Source organism: Macrosteles quadrilineatus, unplaced genomic scaffold, assembly GCF_028750875.1.
Source record: "Macrosteles quadrilineatus isolate MER2022 unplaced genomic scaffold, UCM_ALF_1.0 Scaffold_17__1_contigs__length_3442018, whole genome shotgun sequence".
Lineage (NCBI taxonomy): Eukaryota > Metazoa > Arthropoda > Insecta > Hemiptera > Cicadellidae > Macrosteles > Macrosteles quadrilineatus.
This window is the reverse complement of record NW_026542610.1, coordinates 1,802,010-1,821,557: the sequence shown is the minus strand read 5'-3', so window position 1 is coordinate 1,821,557 and position 19,548 is coordinate 1,802,010. Positions and strand designations below refer to the sequence as shown.

At 36.7% G+C, this 19,548-nt stretch overlaps 1 protein-coding gene across 1 annotated transcript in view; it reads right to left on the bottom strand.

The window, feature by feature from the left end:
• Positions 1-985: 985 nt before the first annotated feature.
• LOC129005217 (spliceosome-associated protein CWC27 homolog) overlaps positions 986-19,548 on the bottom strand; it is a 29,547-nt gene continuing 10,984 nt past the window's right edge. Inside the window, exons 5-9 of the mRNA XM_054434050.1 lie at positions 11,427-11,630; positions 10,604-10,747; positions 8,780-8,964; positions 7,915-8,047; positions 986-1,433 (exon numbers count right to left, since the gene is read on the bottom strand). Coding sequence (XP_054290025.1) covers positions 1,244-1,433; positions 7,915-8,047; positions 8,780-8,964; positions 10,604-10,747; positions 11,427-11,630 — 856 coding nt within the window. The 3' untranslated portion in view covers positions 986-1,243. The remainder of the gene's footprint in view (positions 1,434-7,914; positions 8,048-8,779; positions 8,965-10,603; positions 10,748-11,426; positions 11,631-19,548) is intronic.

The window sequence follows — 19,548 nt, the reverse complement described above, 5'->3', positions numbered from 1 at the left end:
CATTTGGGTTTTTTTTTGTTATCTACGCTGTTGGCATTATTTACGTTTTGAAAAAGAACCCTTGTCTTCTTACTACCAAACGTTGACCTTTTGTTTTAGATAACATCATTAAACAATAGCACAACGACAAATGACATCCGGGTCCAGTTCCAGTGGACTATCCCTTACTTTAGATTTCCCTTGCATTGAGATCGAACCAGCGACCTTCAGATTTGAAGGTTAGCGCTGTAACCAGACTATCCAGACAATTAATTAATTATTGTGATTCTTAATAACAGTTAGTTAAACACAGCTGTATTTACATGTACATTCGTCTGAAAATTTTTTTTTTTTTTAAGAGGTTGGCGGCCTCTTTTAACCTTGCATTTGCCCGTCTACATAGACTAACCGGCCGTGCGTGGAACGTATACAGCAAAGCAAGGAGTGAGCCGGTACAGTACAAAGATGAACTGTACCGATAAAATGTTTTCGGCAGTGACCAGGATCCGAACCCCCGACATCGCTGCCTTGGGTCCGAAGTCCGCTACGCTACCGACTGAGCCACCGACTCACTATTCAAGAATTTGCAAACTCTAATTCGTAAATATTAGTTTATTTTGTTTTAGTTTGCCAGTATTACATCATCTGTGTTTCTTCACAAATTGTGCGGGAATCTCAGTTTTCAGTAAGGCTAAGGAAGTTTCACTATCTTAAGTTCATAGTTGTTGGAAAACTGTTTTGTGTAACCTTTACCACTATGATACATTAACCAATAAATTGAATTACTGGGATTTTTTATAACTAAACGTGACTGTAATTAATTAGACCACTGATTTTATTGACTAATGACAAAAGACGTGAATGAACTTTTACACAGGTACAAGACAAATATTTTATTAATGCACAAAACGTGTTAAAGTATGCATAAAATATGTTTTACACAATGAGACATCAAAAGGAACAATTAAAAAAAGTGTCCTTTAAAATTAAAAAAGGTATTCAAACATATCAAATCTACCTTAAAACTAAAACTTTAAATTTATTTTGGAAGTAGCAATATTCACAAAATCTTTTATATACAAAATTTACACTTGTGATTGCAAACTATTCCTTGGTTTTTACAGCAATGGCAATTAATGCTCAGGATATTTCTTTTGATGAAGTACCAAGGTGTAGTTATATCAAGCCTAACCATAGTATACTGTACACGGTTTATCTTATCATACAAAAACATTAAGACAAAACAACCCAACCGATAATCCATTCACTTGTGCGGTTTATCCAGAATATCTATCTTCTTTGACTTCATGCCCATTTGTTCTTTACTAGCTTCCCTTCTTCGTTTGGTAATGGCATTGCGAGGATCAGATATTTCAAACCAATCATCATCTTTTGTACTTGCGTCTTTGGCCAGGACCGGATTTTTGTCCTCAAAATGAAGTTCGTGAGCCAACCTAAAAATGTAGTTAAGTATGTTATATTGTAAAGTACATTGATTTACTGGTCCACACACAAATTGCACACATATCGTGCTTTAAACTTTTTTGGAGATATAAACAGTGGTGTAGTGGAGCGGGAATGCATGAGAACGGGGTTCATATTAGGTGACCCATATCCTATATAGTAGGTGACCCCTAGTTTTTCCGAGATCGTGAGCGTTCTCCCACTTGAAAATCTACAACTACAACACTGCACATAAACTTGCTTCTAAGGCACGTTTATTTAAGAACAATTTGGTATAAAGTTGACTCTCTATCTTATTCTTATGTGAGTTTAAATACCACAAACTGAAACATTGGTTAAACAAACAGTTGTTTCTATTAACATTTTGTAATAACATGCCTATATAATAATGTTTTAGTTAACCCTTTCAGTGCTATGAAACGATATATCGTTGTTTTAAAAAAACCCTAAGGGATATAGAGAGGAAGGTTATTTAAAAAAAAAATAGCAAAACGGCCATTGGTGACCTGCATGTTCATAGGATACACTACCAACCACTTAGCTAAAAGATTCGCCCAATCCGATGATTTCGAGGTGTATGTCTAAACCAAGGATTATGAACACCTCACTATGCCCCAGTGGTTGTAGTATATCGCTACAAACACACAGGTCACCAATTATTTGCCACACAGGACGGGATTCGAACCCGAGCAGACGAATGCCACTGGCCAAGTGACACACGCCCTAGCCTTCTCGGCTATCTGTGCTTGAAGACTGGGGAGTCAAAACCCGGTATTTAAGCTGTCGCCACCGATTGCGAACAGATGGCGCTGCAGATAGTTGTTCAATGCGTTACTAGGTAGCAGCACCAGCTAGTCACGGACTATTTAGATGCAATCTTTTAGTTTTAGTAGTAGTAAATGTGTTCCTGAGACTTTGCTGCAAAACATTAGTTTCCCAAAAATTGCTATATTACAATAACCTCGTCCAACTAAATCAGGGTTAAATTCAATATTACATTGTAAATTATATGTCTTTTGATTTTGTGAGATTTCGGTTTCAAATAATGCTATCAGAACATAAAAATTTATAGGAAAACCAGGAAAATTACAACAAAAACTAAGTTTTATTTGATGTTTACTACAAATACCGGGATTTATCTTTCTTATATATTTTCTTATTGTGTTATTATTCAAAATTAGCCTAATTAATAAAACAGTGACAGCATGACAGTTAAAATTCAACAACGGGTAATGGAATTAAAAGGCAAACAAAAAAGTCTTATAAAATATGAATTATTGGCCTAGCACTGAAAGGGTTAAGGAAATAATAATTGTAATTTAAGTTATAAATCATTTATTTTACTTGGATTTGAACAATGAGTTTGATTTTGAGTCAATGAGCGCGTTCTGGGAACATGTACCGGTGCACCGGTGTTGCCCCGGTGCAAAAAATGTGTCGTTCTGGGAGACCGGTGAGTTAACCTAGCAGACAGCTATTTCCTCTTTTTCCTCCACCGGTGCAAGATTTATGCACCGGAGAAATTGTACAGTGCATAATACACCGGCGGCCTCTGATTGGGTCAGTTTCATGGACAACGACAACAGCATGTAGCTACGGCAAGATGGCGGGTCCATCGAATAATTTAATAGTTCATCCGTTTTATAGGTTATGTTGCGTAATGAGTGAATAATTTATTCTATGAGGGTGTTATTACCTATTAAGTGAATAATTTTCAAATAATTTATTCTGTGAGAACAAGTTTGTTTGGTTTAAATATTATAAAGTAAATAATAGGTGAATGTGTATATTATAATCCGATGTGTATCTTAAACCGGTGAATAACCATTCTGGGATACCAAGACTCTTGCCCCGGGGCGGTACCGGTGAATAAGTCACCAATTAATCTGCACCGGTGCACCGGTACATGTTCCCAGAACGCGCCCATTGAAAACATAATAAACATAAGTGTTGTGTTTTAAATAAAGAATAGATTTGAATAACTTAATGAACTCATTTTATTAAGATGTAAACAGAAAAACAAAACTGTAAAATCAAAACATAAACAATCATATTAAAATAATGATCAGCTGGTATAGCAATCCTCCTCCCTTATTTTTCTTCATATACTTACAATCTTCTTATTTGGTCCACATGTCTTTTACACACAATTCCTTCTTCCATTTTAACAAGATAAATAACATTTCCTATTTGTTTTTCAATTTTTCCAACTGTCCATTTGTCATTTGAATTAAGGGAGTAGTTCCTCACCAGCACTCCCTCTCCTATATTAAAGTGTCGCTTTGTTACTTGCATCTCTGTCTCTTTCAAATTAGGCTTCTCTACTAATAGATCAAGTTCTGTTCTTATATTCCTCCCAAACATGAGGCTATAGGGAGACTTCCCAGTCGTGGAATGCTGTGTTTTTCTCAACTGTTTTAGTATAGTGTTAATCTTGCTCTTGACACATCCATTTGCAATTATAAGGCTCTTCACAGTTTGGACCACCCTTTCAGCTTGTCCATTTGACTTAGGACAAAATGGAGCTATGGTTTTTTTTGTATTATTCCATACCTTGTGAGAAAATCTTTGAAAGGTTTTGAAGTTAGCTGAGTTCCATTGTCTGATACCAGGACATGAGGAAACCCGAAGGTTGTAAATAATCTATCCAATTGCTTAACACACCAAGCTGTGGTTGTAGATTTTGTAGGTATAATTTCTACCCACTTACTGTAAGCGTCAACGACGATTAAGTACCACCAACCCCGCAGTGGACCAGCAAAATCAATGTGTATGCGTTCCCAAGGTCCGTTCGGGAGCTCCCATGGGTGAGTTGTCTCCTTAGGTGGATTTTTCAATTTTTGTTGACATGAATGACAATGTTTCACCATAGCTTCAATTTCTTGATCCATATTCCTCCAATAACAGTAGCTTCTAGCTAGCAATTTCATTTTTGTCATGCCCATATGACCAGCATGTAATTCTTCCAAGACTTGTTTGTGTAAAGTGGAAGGTACACAAATTCTATGCCCTCTGAATATGCAACCGTCTTGTAGACAAAACTCATTATCATTCAAACTGAGTTCTTTTAAGCTTTTTCCTGATATAAGATGATCGTATACCTTTTTAAGTTCCTCGTCCTTTTGTGTTTCTTCTTCAATTTGTCTTCTTGATACAGGCATCATCTCTACTTGATTTATTAGATACCGTTCATGGTCGTCACATACATTTGATACTTCTGTAACAGGAAATCTTGATAAATAATCCACATTAGCATGTTGTGTCGTACTTCGGTATTCAATCGTATAGTCAAAACCCGATAAGAAATGAGCATAATTAAAAATTCTTGATGCAGTCATAGATGGTAAGGTCTTTGTCGGGTTGAAGATGGCTACAAGGGGTTTGTGATCAGTTATTAAAACAAACTTCCTTCCATAACAGTATACAAAGAATTTCTTTAAGCCCCAGTAAATTCCCACAGCTTCTTTATCTATCTGACTGTATTTGCGTTCTGTTTTCGTAAGCGATCTTGATGCAAATGCAATGGGCCTCTCAGATCCATCCTTGTATCTATGTGATAAGCAAGCTCCTAGCCCTGTAGGACTTGCATCTGTTGCTAGGATTAACGTTTCATTTGGGTCATAGTGAGCTAGAGTTTGATCACTTGTTATTTCTGCTTTTACTTTCAGAAATGCATCTTCACATTCTTGAGTCCACGTAAATTGTTTTCCTTGCCGTAACAAACCATTCAGTGGTTCCAGTAAGCTGGACATGTTTGGTACAAAACGTGTGTAATAGTTGGCAAGACCCAAAAATACTCTTAGCTGGTGTACATCACTTGGTCGTTTGGCTTTAATTATAGCTTCGATATTATCAGCAGATTTGTGTAAGCCATTTTCGTCTATGACATGTCCTAAATATTTGACACTCTTCTGGAAAAATTTACATTTGTCACGATTCAAGCGCAAGTTAAACTGTTTGATTCTTCCAAAAACTTTCTGTAGGCGATCTAATGTCTCTGAAATAGTGCTCCCCTGTATCAAAATATCGTCAAAAAAACAAACTGTACCTTCCAGACCGTGGAGAACCTTATCCATAAACCGTTGCCAAATACTTGGTGCAACTTTTATGCCAAACATCATTCGATTTACTCTATAAAGTCCCAGATGTGTACTTATGGTCTGTATTTCTCTAGATTCTTCGTCCATCGGAAGGTGTAGATAAGCATTACTTATGTCTAATGTGCAGAAATATCGACCTTTATTCATGTTAGAAAAAATATCTTCAATTCGCGGGATTGGGTATTTGTCGTCACATATAAGTTTGTTTGCCGTCACTTTGTAGTCAGCACAAATTCTTACGTTTCCATTTGCCTTTCTTACTGGAACAATAGGAGTTCCCCATTTTGAATTTTCAACTTTTGATATTATTCCATTACTCTCCAGTCTATTTAGTTCTTCTTCAACTGATTTCTTCAATGCGTAAGGAACTTGTCGAGGTTTGATAAAAATAGGTCTAGCTCCTTCTTTTAACTCTATGTGACCTTGTTCTGATGTAATTTTTCCGATTCCGGGAGTGAAAATTTCTTGAAACTCTGTCAATAGTTTGTCCAATTTTTCTGAACAATCACTTTCAACCACTTTGATATCTGCCCAATCCATTTTTACTTCTCTCAGCCACTCTCTTCCAAATATTGGCTCAACCTTTTGTCTCAGGACATACAACTTTCCATAGAAATTAAAATCTCTGTATTTACAATCGACAAAACAAACTCCAAGAGGCTTGATGATTTCACCAGTATATGTTTTCATTTCAACAGCGGTTTTGAAAAGACGTTTATTTACATGTAGTGATTGAAAATCGCTGTAAGATATTGAGCTTAACGCTGCTCCTGTATCAAGTTCCATCTTCAGCTTCTTTCCCTCAATGTCCACATCTATTAAAAACTTATCACTTCCAGATGAAGTTGATCCCATTGTATAAACCTCGTGGATCGATGAATGGTTGTCCTCAATATCAATTAAGTTTGATTTCAATTCCTTGTTTTTCCCAGTTCTTACATCAGTTCCACTTCTAGATAAGCAAACCCTTGAAATATGTCCAATCTTATTACATTTCCTACAGAATTCGTTCTTAAATCTGCATAAATTAGCCTTGTGCTGTTCACTGCCACACCTGTAACACTTGCCTCTTAAATCTTCAAATGAAACTTTGGGTTTGTTTCCCTTAAATTGACTTTGTTTGTCTTTGTATCCAGATTGTAGGCGGTTAATGTTTGCAGTTTCTTTTAGCATTGTATTTCCATCTCTCCGGTTAATCTCATAACTTTCAGATTTAGATTGTTCTATGGAAATCGCAGTTTGTACCACTTCGTTGTAAGAAATTTTACCATCTTTTTCTTGAAGAAGTCTAATTCTAATTTCATTGTCTTTTAACCCCCGTATGAACTGCATTTTTAAGAACATATAACTTACCGTACTTTCACAGTTATAACAATAAAAATCACAGTCCGTTGCTAAACGTTTAAGTTCTCTGGCATATACGGCTATATTCTCTCCAGGTTCTTGAACCTTGCAAACAAATTTATGTTGGTTAGCTAGTATGCTAGGTGAAGGCTCAAGACAATTTTTCAAAGATTCTGTGAGTTCATTGAAGGTTTTGTCACCTGGTAACTCAGGAGCTAATGTATCACACAATGTTTGGTGCATCTCTGGAGAAAGTGTACTGACAAACAAACATGTCTTGGTCTTTTCATCTGTAATTTTCTTTAACTGAAAATAGTTTTCAAGTCTCATCAAAAAGTTTTTAAATGTCTCGTTCTCTGTGTAAGGTGTAAAGTTAATGTTAGGTACATGGCTATCGTGTGCAACTGATATAGAAGTTGTGTGTTCATCTGTAGATTTGTTCGGTATAAAGAATGGCTGTAACAATGCTCTTATCTCTAAATATACCTCTTCTACATCAGCCCTGTAATCTTCTTCTTGTTCAAAATCATCTTCATCTTCTATTTGTAAAATATCTTCGTGTAGTGAGATGAATTTATGCCAAGCTTCCTCTGCGACATTTAATCTGCCAGGAGCATCATTGACTGATGAACCCTTGCTTTCTAATAGGTGTAGAGTTCTTGTAATCTGGCCTTTTAGTGCTCCTCTTTTATGTTTCAGTCTTCTGATATCATTTCTTTCATCACTCGTCGCCATTTGTTGTGTTTTAAATAAAGAATAGATTTGAATAACTTAATGAACTCATTTTATTAAGATGTAAACAGAAAAACAAAACTGTAAAATCAAAACATAAACAATCATATTAAAATAATGATCAGCTGGTATAGCAATAAGAAACAAAATAAAGAAGTTCTGATCACTTTAAAACCTTTTCATTACCCTGTTGTGTTCAAATTAATTTACACGGATTGTTTTTACCAATGGATGAGTTAAACTATTATTTTTCAAGAAACATTGAGCATCAAATTTGAAAACACCTGAAACTTACCAAGTTTCATCAGTATCATCATCATCTTCTTCTTTGATCTCCTTTTTAACCTCACTAGCTTTTTCCTTTGCTGATGACAGCTTATTTTTGAACTTCTCTAGCAAAGCTAGAGTCATTGCCTCCCTAGAAGCTCCTAAAACATAATTTGCTGGTTAGACATCAATATAAATTCTGACCAATCAAATTAGGAACAAAATTTGCTATCTTGCCTCCGTTTGTAGTCCATATATTTTGTCAACTGGTGCATACTAGTTTATGCAATATTGTCAAAGCGTGCAACATGTCAAAAAATCAGAATAAAGTATACGTTAAACATGGCATAAATCTCGGGCTCGGACATAAAACGTAAAGAACAAAGATGGTGCTATTATACCGGTATATCTTATAAGATCTGACGACGGCAGTAGACTTCAGACTACATTTTGGACTACAGACAGCCTATTTTGCCATAAAGGAGTCCAAGGACTACAATATGGATTGTTACAAATTAATATATGAACATATTTATATATTCTGGTGGTATACATTTTAAAATTAAAAATTAACTTAGACCATTATTACAGTCGATGATGCTTTTAGCAAATTTCCCATATAGGGAATAAGTTATTTAAAAATAAATTGATATTTTTTAAACTAAGCTAAACATATATCATCAGTACTGCAGCTATGTAAAATAATGTAAATATTTATTCTTTGGTGATATTGTATTTTAAAACATTGTCTATAACAATAGGTAATAGGTAGCCAAGGAAGGACCAATGTCCATTGAGGGAAGATTTTTGTTCAAATAAATTCATTTGAACAATCACTTGTTCCACAAAATACAAAAACCATTTTAGACTTAACCATCTTAACATGTACTAACCTTTTTTGGGTAGTTGTGATTGTTTCTCTCTGAATTCCTGCATTTCTTTGTCTAATTCAACTTTCAAACTGTCTTTGTTGTCAGTTTTGGGGGGAGATTTTTCTCTCTCTTTCTCTTTCACGGTTTCTTTTCTTTTTGATAGAAGATCTTTTTTCAACATGTCGTATTCTCGTTTCAGCTCCTCCCTATGGTAAAATTATTAATTAAATCAGAGACAGGAGAAACTCTACATTAGTTCTATAATTTAATCTATGATAAGAGATATGTTTTGGGCGTTGGGTTTTATGATAGTGAAAGGGTAAAATATAAAAGCATGCCCTGTACCCAGTAGTATTAAAATATTGTTAATCTACTTAAAACTTCAATTAATCACAAGTTTTGATCTATTTATATCTTAATGTGTTATAAATAGGCTAGTAAGCTATATTAAGGTCACTTTGTCATTACAATACTTAAGCCAATAAAACAATACAATAATATTGAATTTACAATTTGATATTACTAGTTGTAGATAAATAGTTTTTATATTTGCACTAAGCTATTAAAAATGTAGGTTTTACTTAAAAGAAGTTAAAAGGGTGTTTAACTATTGATTTACTTGTTACAGGCAAAGGCATTGTAACGGTGCAAAAATTGATGGGGCTAATTCATCCTAAACAAATCCATTGTTTTGCTCGCATAAGGCAAGGCCACACTAAAAAAAACAGGCCGTAATGCTCGTCAAGCATGACATCACGATAGCAGACGGCAATGACGTAATTTTGCCGTTTGTGATCAGCTGCTTTTTTTATTTTTCAGTGGAAAATAAACAAATAAATACTTATACGTCATTGCCGTCTTCTATCGTGACGTCATGCTTGATGAGCATTACGGCCTGTTTTTTTAGTGTGGCCTTGCATAAGGGGTGCAGCAAGCGCTGAACATGGTGACGTGGGGATGACTGTCAGGGGCGATACGTGACAACTGCTGGAGGAGAATCGCTTTGACCAGTCCCCAGTCAATTATCTGTCAGCTGTCGAACAAATTCTATACGAAATCTTACCCAACAATATCTGGGGATGGGAAATATTCCAAATATATTACCCTACCCACAACCCAAGCAGTGGTAAGTCTAGCCTCTAGAGTCTCACTCTATTTATTAATAGTTTAAGAGAGTATGTTTATTACATGTTACTCTCTTAGTATAAGTTTAAATATTTGTATTTTTTAAATACATTGTTTTGTGTAGGATTCTGTGCCCATTTAACACAAGTGTAGATTATGTCTTACACACGATTTTGTGTATACCAAGTTCTGCACTCTTAACAATTTGTTATTTCATTTTAGTTTCCAGACATGTTATCTTTGGCTATTAATACAACTAGACACTCCTCTCAAAAACTTTTTACCAAGTAAAACTAATGAAATTTGTTATTGTGTGTTATAGCAACTTTTAAGACCCATAAACTTGGTCAGCAACAAAAAATAAGGCAGAAAATCAAATTTTAGACACTAACACATTTTGTAACTCAAGAACTCAGGAATATATAAGATAGCCTCTGTTCTGAGCCAATAAATAACCAATAACTAATTTACAATCTTGTTCACCAGCACTGGGCTATCTCGTTGTAGGATGGGTTATCTTGACAAATTAAGTTGTCATATTTAGGGGCGAGACAAAACTATTAGGCAGGCACAAAAACGCCTTACATTTTATTTTGTCTCTACTGCGAAATTACGTGACAGGTAGGTTTTACTTAACAGGGTCTTTCACAGCTATCGTCTTTCAACACACGCTTGTCTAAAACCATAGATGAGCCATTTGTTCAAAAATGATAAACTTACGATTTCTTTTTAAGTTCTTCTTTTCTCTCCTTTCCAAATTCATACTCTTCTTCGACTTCATTATCGTCTGGATCATTTTGCACTTTTGTCGTTTCTTTGGTTTTCTGTTTTAACAGTTTATTCTTTATTCTGTCAATTCTTTCCCTGAAACATAGTTGATAATGACAATCAATAATCAATTTAAACAGGGGAAAATCTGCAAAATTATAGGTTAGACTAATTTTTAGTTGGTAAATTGTATCTTTTAATACCCTTTTAATTTATTTTTAAATCCTGTAGTAGCATTTTAACACATAGTCTTATAACAATTAAATGATTCAAGTAAATCAAATTGTAACAAATTAAATCCTCGTATGAATACCAGAGGATTTAATTTTTCAACACCATATAAATTTACTGTTCATATTAAACATCATTGACTTAATCTAATATTTTTAGTTAACAAATATATTAAGATTTTTTATAGGTTTTCACTGTGGAATCACCAATCAGAGTAAAAATGGCTTCCATTGAAGTGTGTGACAATCAAGATATTTTGAATATTTTCAAGTTGTAAAATTGTTGCAAAATAGATGCAAACACATTACTGTATCATCAGTACATTTATCAGTGATTATAAAATATTATGCTGTTTACATAAAAGAACAAAATTTTGAAGAAGAGAGATTATGTTTTGATGATGACTCAATTACAAGACAAAGCTTGCCAAATGAAAAGCAAAAATAACAAAGAACCTAGAATAGATCCTTGGGGAACTCCAAATGTTACTAATTTAGGAAAGAGTAATCAGTTACCATTGTATCAGTTGTTTTCTGTTACTTACTTTGCATCATCAGAGTCTTGGTCAGAACTTGATTCTCTGTCAGGGTCAATATCTCCTTGTAACACAGCTGGAGTAGAGATCAGTGTAGGGTCTGACAAGAGGTCGTGCGTGGATTTGCTCTTGCCTGCAAACTTCTTTGCAACCTCAACCGTCTCCTCTTCATCTTCTTCGGCCTCTTCTCCGAACGAGAGTAGTTTAAAGTTTCTACCAACACAACACAGAATATATTCAATGACGGGCTTTGACCAATAACCTCTTTTGTTGTTTTGGCAATACTGTAGACAAGACGATTCAAAGTATGTTCTTTTCAGAGATAGCTAAATGCTTAACAGGTACACACATGTGTGTATGAATATATTTTTTGTGGATTATTTTCCAAGTGTAAACTAGTGAAAAGTTACCACACTGTATAGGGGGCAACAGCCTATCAGCCATGACAATAACCATTATTTGTGTTCTCTTTCTCTACACTTGATAAAGTCCCCTAGGAGACAAATATTGTGGTTTATGAGTATTCTGTGTTTTCTATGTCCTACCTGTACTAAGATAGGCTGGCTACTATCCCCTTTTCTCAAAAATTCAAAATCCAGGCTTAGAGTCTACTCTTAAACAACAATTTCTAAGGATAAAGTTATCATTTTTGCCGTGCAGTATAATGACAGTAGTTATGTAAAGGTCTGTTCGAGCGCAGGATGAGGATGAGAGCCCTGAAATAGGGTACACCCTAGAACAGGGTACACCCTAGAACAGGGTACACCCTAGAACAGGGTACACCCTAGAACAGGGTACAGCCCTGAAATAGGGTACAGCCCTAGAATAGGGTACAGCCCTAGAACGGGGTACAGTCCTAGAACGGGGTACAGTCCTAGAATGGGGTACGGTCCTCAAAGTCCGGACACTCAGAGAGCAGTCTTCTGCAGTTCTTTTTCATAGAATCCGCCTATAATTTCCTCACCATTTTGATCGGCAATCCTATAAGTAACCGGTCTGGTGTTTAGAATTCGTGCTATTGTAAATATCTCCGAAGTCCAGTTTTGTTTATATTTATTTGCAAACACGTCTTTTTTCGTTGTGATACGAACTCTATCACCGAGATCGAACTTGCTGTTTTTACGAATTTTGTGTTCGCGCTCAATGTACATTTTTAATAGATCAGCCTCGTTATCTTTGTTGACCTCTATTGGTCTCATTTTAATAGTGTGGTGATAATCATGTTGGTTATACTCGTTTGTGACTTCTTGTAGTATATCGTACCACTTGTGGGATTGTCGGACTTGGAATTTGACTTTAAGTTTCTCATTCAATGTCCTATGATATCTTTAGATTATTGCGGACTTCTCTTCACTCTCTGTATGGTATAGTTTGATATTATGCTTCCTCAACATGTTGTTGAACGGTTTATTTTTAAACTCTGTACCTTTGTCGGTATGTAAAAGCTTCGGTGCTTTATGACCATCACTGTTTGCTCTTTTTATAATCTTCTCGAAAGCTGTTGTCAACTCTGCCCCGTCTTTTTTCTTTAAAGGTTCGGACCAAACGAATTTGCTAAATGTATCTATGACATTTAAAATGTACTTGTACCACTTGTTCTCCCTAGCGTACTGCTTCATTATTAGTAAATCTGCAGCCCACAAATCGTCGATACCCTTGGTGACTATTCGGCGTTTAATGAACTTTTTAATAACCGGCCTGTGCAACTCCTTGGCTTCTAGGTAAAGTAATTTGTCATAAAAATCAGTTAGAGCTAGGGCAACGAGCCATACTCGAGCTTCAGAGACTGCAGAGGAACACCAGGCCGGGCTTTTAGCTGATTCGATCAGACATGCCTCCCATAGAGAATCTGAAACCCCCAATGAACGCCACGTTAGGCTTTTAGCTGCAGGCACACCTCACATAGAACCTCAGAGACATCTGATGAACGTAACATTCTAGTACCAGCCAACACAAGTAGAACTGCGTCACATAGAACTGCTGAAACACCTGAAGAGTACCAATAGTTGAATTGCATCACAAAGAGCCGCTTAAATGTCTGATGAACAGCATCAGGCTGGGGTGGTGGCCAACAGTAACAGAATGGCTTTACAAAGAGCTGCACAAGTACAAGAGGAAACCCCTGCTATTATACAGGAAAGACAACGACGGAGATAAGACTTCATGAGTATGATGTGGAACCCATTTAATGGTATAGCTTTTCGATATGATCTGTTCATTGATTATATCAATCACAGTTTTTTTTGTATAGGCAGAATGAGCCAAACATGTAGATATTGTGATACAGTAAAATGGGAGCTAATAGGGATGTGTTGTTCAAATGGAAAAGTAAGGCTTACTTTACCTGCTGAGGCAATTGAGCCACTAAAGACCCTTGTCGTTGGAGAAACAGCAGAATCCAGGTGTTTTTATACTAAATTTGGAAATATAACTCATGCTTCCAAATGACCTCATTTGGTACTTTTGGCCAAGTTGTATAACATGACTATCCCACAACGTTCACTGTGCAGGGGCAAATATAACATAGAATTGGCTTATTACTCCCACAACCCGATCAGCCTCATGGCTTCCTACAAATATTCTTCATTGGTGGTCGACAAGCTGAGGCTATAAGGTGCTGTGACAACATCCTAAAACATAGTACAAAGCCTTCAACGCATTTTTTATGGCAACAATGTTTTAATTGCGTCCTTTAAAACCGCATTAGATCAGTGGCCGTCAGATGGTTTTAAAAGCCATTATGCGTGCTGACTGCTGTCCAGCTGGGGAGCATGAGTGATGATTCGACGCTTCGACTGTTGATGAAGTGGCAGTGGTCATTGTTGGCAATAAGTTTCACTCACGAGATATTGTGCTGTGCCAAAGAGATGACACTTTTGGTTAGAGTATCTGAAACTCATTGCTTCTATGATGTTTTGCAATACCTTCCATATTTTAGAGTGATCAGGAAAGCTACCATTTCAACATTCAACAGAGTAATCCCACAACCAAGCATCCTACAACTAAAAAGCGACTGCAATACAGTTTTATGTGTCATAATGGTTTGTCAAAACCACTTCAACCCAATCATTCACTACAGATAACGGTTTAGTCGGTTTATTGTAGACATGTGTGCTAGAATTGAAATACCAACAATGAAACAGTATGCTCTAATGATCTTGGTCAAATAGTGATGGAAAGTGTACAAAGATATATCCCAGATAGATTATGACTGAGATATAGCTATAATGGGTACCCTTTGTACAGAAAGTGATCAACAAATTACGGTGGACATTATTCTCAAATAAATGTATCAGGATGAGGATCTGTGGATATTGACAACTGTTGGATTGTACCATACAACCCAGTTTTGACAAAAATTTTCAACGCCCATATTAACATGGAGTACTGCAGTTCAGTGAAGAGCATAAAATACATATGCAAATATGTAAACAAGGGAAGCGACCAAGCTGTTGAGGGAAGCTGCACCAGAGATGAGGTAACTCTTTACCAATCAGGACGTTACTTGAGTTGTAATGAGGCAGAATGGTGTATCTTTGGGTTTCTAGTTCATGAAATCCCACTGTTACTTATCCGAGTGTTCACTTTGAGAACTTCCAGAGGGTTTACTTCAACGACAACAGCCTACATTACGTTTTACAAAACCCAAGAGATACTAAATTTACTGAATTTTTTTAGCTGTGTACTAATGATGAATTTGCTAGGACCCTTTTTTGCAATGAAGTACCCCACTACTACACCTGGAACGCTTCACGAAAAGAGTTCCAGCGTTGCGGTATTGGCTTTCCAGTGGAGAATCAGCCTGATTTAAAGTATTCAGAAGCGCTAGGACGAGTACCACGGCCGTTAACTTCGAGTGCTACTGTTTACGTATGCTACCGTACTTCAAAGTGTATGTGGTCCTACTTGCTTTGATGACTCAAGAACTGTTGAAAGCCATACATACAATCCATATAGAGAAGTGTGTGAAGTCCATTCTTTGCTCGATCGTGATGACTGCTGTGAATCCACAATACGTGATGCTGTTCTGACTCGCTCTCCACAATGTATCAACGTGAGTCAACGTGAGCCACATCAACGTGATCCTGGCGAGCACCTGTGGGCTGTCAAACCCCTTACAACTTTGAAAAACCCTTAAAGACGACATGGCTGAAGACATATTGGTGTGTTTTCATTGAGAAGTTCCAGGTACACTCTATAATGAGGTAGTTTACAATGAAGTGTTACTGGCAATTATATGTCTGGTTTCGACGATGTGTGGTAGAGATTTGAGTTCATTTGGCCTTCCCACACCTCAACTAGAGGTCAATGTCAATACAGAAGTTCCAGGTACACTTTATAATGAGGTAGTTTACAATGATGCGTTACTGGCAATTGCATCTCTAGTTTCAACTATGTGTGGTAGAGATTTGAGTTCATTTGGCCTTCCCACACCTCAACAAGAGGTCAATGTCAATACAGAAGTTCTCAAAGAGATGCCATACAATACTACTGACCTACAGAACCATGTTTTAGGAAATTTACCGGAACTTTCACCGGAACAACTTGATGTGTTCTGTTTTGTTGCAAACAGAATTGCTCAGCAAAAAGGAACAATAGTTTTCTTGGATGCACCAGGTGGTACTGGTAAGACTTTTCTAACAAATTTGCTGTTGGCAGGCGTAAGAAGAAAAGACCAAATTGCTCTTGCTGTTGCGTCATCTGGAATTGCGTCAACGCTTCTAGAAGACGGTCGTACAGCAGCTTTCAAACCACCTCTCAAGTTGAATTCTGGTGATGCTGTTACCTGTAATATAAGGAAAATTCTGATCGTGGGGGAAAGCTCTTAGATGCTGCAAACTTTTTTTATGGGATGAGTGCACCATGTCACACAAACGTGCACTAGAAGTTCTCGATTTGACACTTAAAGCTGCCATAAACCGTTAGGACTTAATGGGAGGGTTGGTTGTTTTATTGGCTGTAGATTTCAGGCAAACCCTTCCAGTAATTCCTCGAGAAACACCTGCAGACGAAATAAGTACCTGCATTAAAAAGTCTGCTTTGTGGAGTTACGTTGAGGAAAATAATTTGATGCAGAACATGAGAGAGATTCTTCAAAACGAACACGATGCTGAATTGTTTTTTTTCCAATTTATTAAACATCGGAAATTGACAGATACCTGTTGATAGCCAACAAAGAATCTCATTTCCTCTAAACTATGCCAACATGGTTGATTCATCGGAGAAACTAATACTTAAAGTTCATTAGTTACCATCAGTTGCTGAGAATCATTTGTCCAGTGAATGGTTGTGTGAAAGAGCTGTACTTGCTCCCAAAAATTACACTGGTAATACAATCAACAGCAAGATAGTTACAGCAATTCCAGGTGGCACATCAGAGTATCTGTCTATTGACACTGTGTTAGAAGAGGATGCAGCCGTTCAAAATCTAGTATAGTTTCTCAACACCTTGGAGTTTCCAGATGTCCCTCCTCACAAAATTGAATTCAAAGTGGGGAACCTGTAATGCTACTGAGTAACTTGGAACCTCCACGACTCTGCAATGGTGTCCGACTTATCGTTACTTCGTTTAAACAAAACGTTATTGAAGCCCAGGCTTGTGCAAAAAGCTATATAGTTTTCATACCAAGAATTCCAATCATTCCAACAGACTTAGCGTTTACATTTAAACGGCTTCAATTTCCAATGAAGATTACCTCTGCCATGATAATAAATAAAGCACAAGACCAAACTCTTTAAGTAGCCGGTTTACATCTAGAAAACTTCTTGATTAGCATTGTATTTGTTATTTTAAGTGTTACAAGACGTTTCTTTTATTTACTTACTGTACATCTAGAAAATCAATATTTTTCTTATGGCCAACTGTACGCGGCATGCTCACGTGTATCGTGCAGCAGAGATTTGTACACATACACACCAGACAACAAAGCTGAAAACATTGTTTATAAAAACGTTCTGTAATAATTGCTGCAAAGTAATCTCAACCCCATTGTAATCTGAAACTGCACAAATTAAAAGCCTTTTGAACCAACCACTCTTTCATTTAACTGTTAGCTACCCCAGAATTTGGTACATTTACCTCCGCACTTAAATTCAATATCGCCCGCAGTGAAGTGGGGGTATTTTAGCTAGCTTCAAAGAGCGAATTTGAAAATTGAAAATCCTAACTATACCAGTATTGATTTATTGTATGGATTCAATTAGTAAGCCCCCAAAACTGTGATCATAATAATTAAAATTTAAGAATGTTAAAAGTGATATAGTTTCTTAACTAGGCTATGCTATTTCTTGTTTTACAAGAGAATAAAAATTGTTTATAGTTCTAGAGTTAAGGAAGCGAAAAATTCAGCAATGTTAATAAGATAGCTGCCGCTCTCAACACTTGCATAGCGGCATGGGAGCTGGTCAACGAGTACAGAAAACCCATTTATCGCTCAGGAAATCAATACACTAACAAGTTGGACTGAGTGGGTGAAAACCATATCCTGGGATTAGTGAAAGGTTTTAGGGACTCCGAAAGTTGGGATATCAATGGTCTGTCATGCTCTATTCGTAAGGGCACAGTTGATGGATAATCATGCCACCGACTAAACTTGTTAACCTCTGCTTGACTAAGGGAATCTTTCCTGACAGCCTAAAGATAGCTAGGACTATCCTCATATTCAAGAAGGCTGATCCCTCTTACACGACAAATTATAGACCTATCTCTATCTTGCCAGTCTTCTCTGAGATGCTGGAGACCAAAAGATAATTGTTGACATATTTTGAAAACAACCAACCATTCCCAAAATCATCTAGGCTTTAGACACATCCTCTGCTCTCTTGAAACTTATCGGTGCTATTACAGATGCTTTCGAGGATAACGAGTCGGTCCTTTTGAGACTCTGTGACCTGAGCAAGGCCTTTGATGTGGTTTCACATCACATACTGTTGGCCAAGCTAACGAGGCACGGTATTGGAGGCACAGTTTTGAACACCTTAAGCAGCACCTCAGTAGCTACTTGACAGACCGAAAGCAGCTAGTTCTGGTGAACGTAAATGGGTAAACCTTATTGTTTGCTGACGATACCACCCTGTTCATTAGGGAAAGACCATTGAGCGATTGATAGATCTACAAAAAACGCTGCATACACTCGTATTTGAAAAATATTACGTATATATAGCAATTATTGTTAGATCTACAAAAAACGCTGCATACACACGGATTTGAAAAAAATTACGTTTATATAGCGATTATTGTTAGATCTACAAAAAACGCTGCATACACACAGTTAGATTAGGCTAAGTTAGGTTAGGTTAAGACAGGTTACGATAAGTTAGGTTAAGTTAGGCTAGGCCAAGTTAGGTTAGGAAAATCCGGCAATGCCATATAAGATAGCTGATGCGAAAGTGTAACTAGCTAAGTATGTAAAGATAAGTGTAAGGCGTTGCTGGAATTTCCTAACCTACGCCATATAAGATACGGTAGCTGATGCGAAAGTGTAACTAGCTAAGTATGTAAAGATAAGTGTAAGGCATTGCCGGATTTTCCTAACCTAACTTGGCCTAGCCTAACTTAACCTAACTTATCGTAACCTGTCTTAACCTAACCTAACTTAGCCTAATCTAACTGTGTGTATGCAGCGTTTTTTGTAGATCTAACAATAATCGCTATATAAACGTAATTTTTTTCAAATCCGTGTGTATGCAGCGTTTTTTGTAGATCTAACAATAATTGCTATATATACGTAATATTTTTCAAATACGAGTGTATGCAGCGTTTTTTGTAGATCTATCAATCGCTCAATGGTCTTTCCCTAATGAACAGGGTGGTATCGTCAGCAAACAATAAGGTTTACCCATTTACGTTCACCAGAACTAGCTGCTTTCGGTCTGTCAAGTAGCTACTGAGGTGCTGCTTAAGGTGTTCAAAACTGTGCCTCCAATACCGTGCCTCGTTAGCTTGGCCAACAGTATGTGATGTGAAACCACATCAAAGGCCTTGCTCAGGTCACAGAGTCTCAAAAGGACCGACTCGTTATCCTCGAAAGCATCTGTAATAGCACCGATAAGTTTCAAGAGAGCAGAGGATGTGTCTAAAGCCTAGATGATTTTGGGAATGGTTGGTTGTTTTCAAAATATGTCAACAATT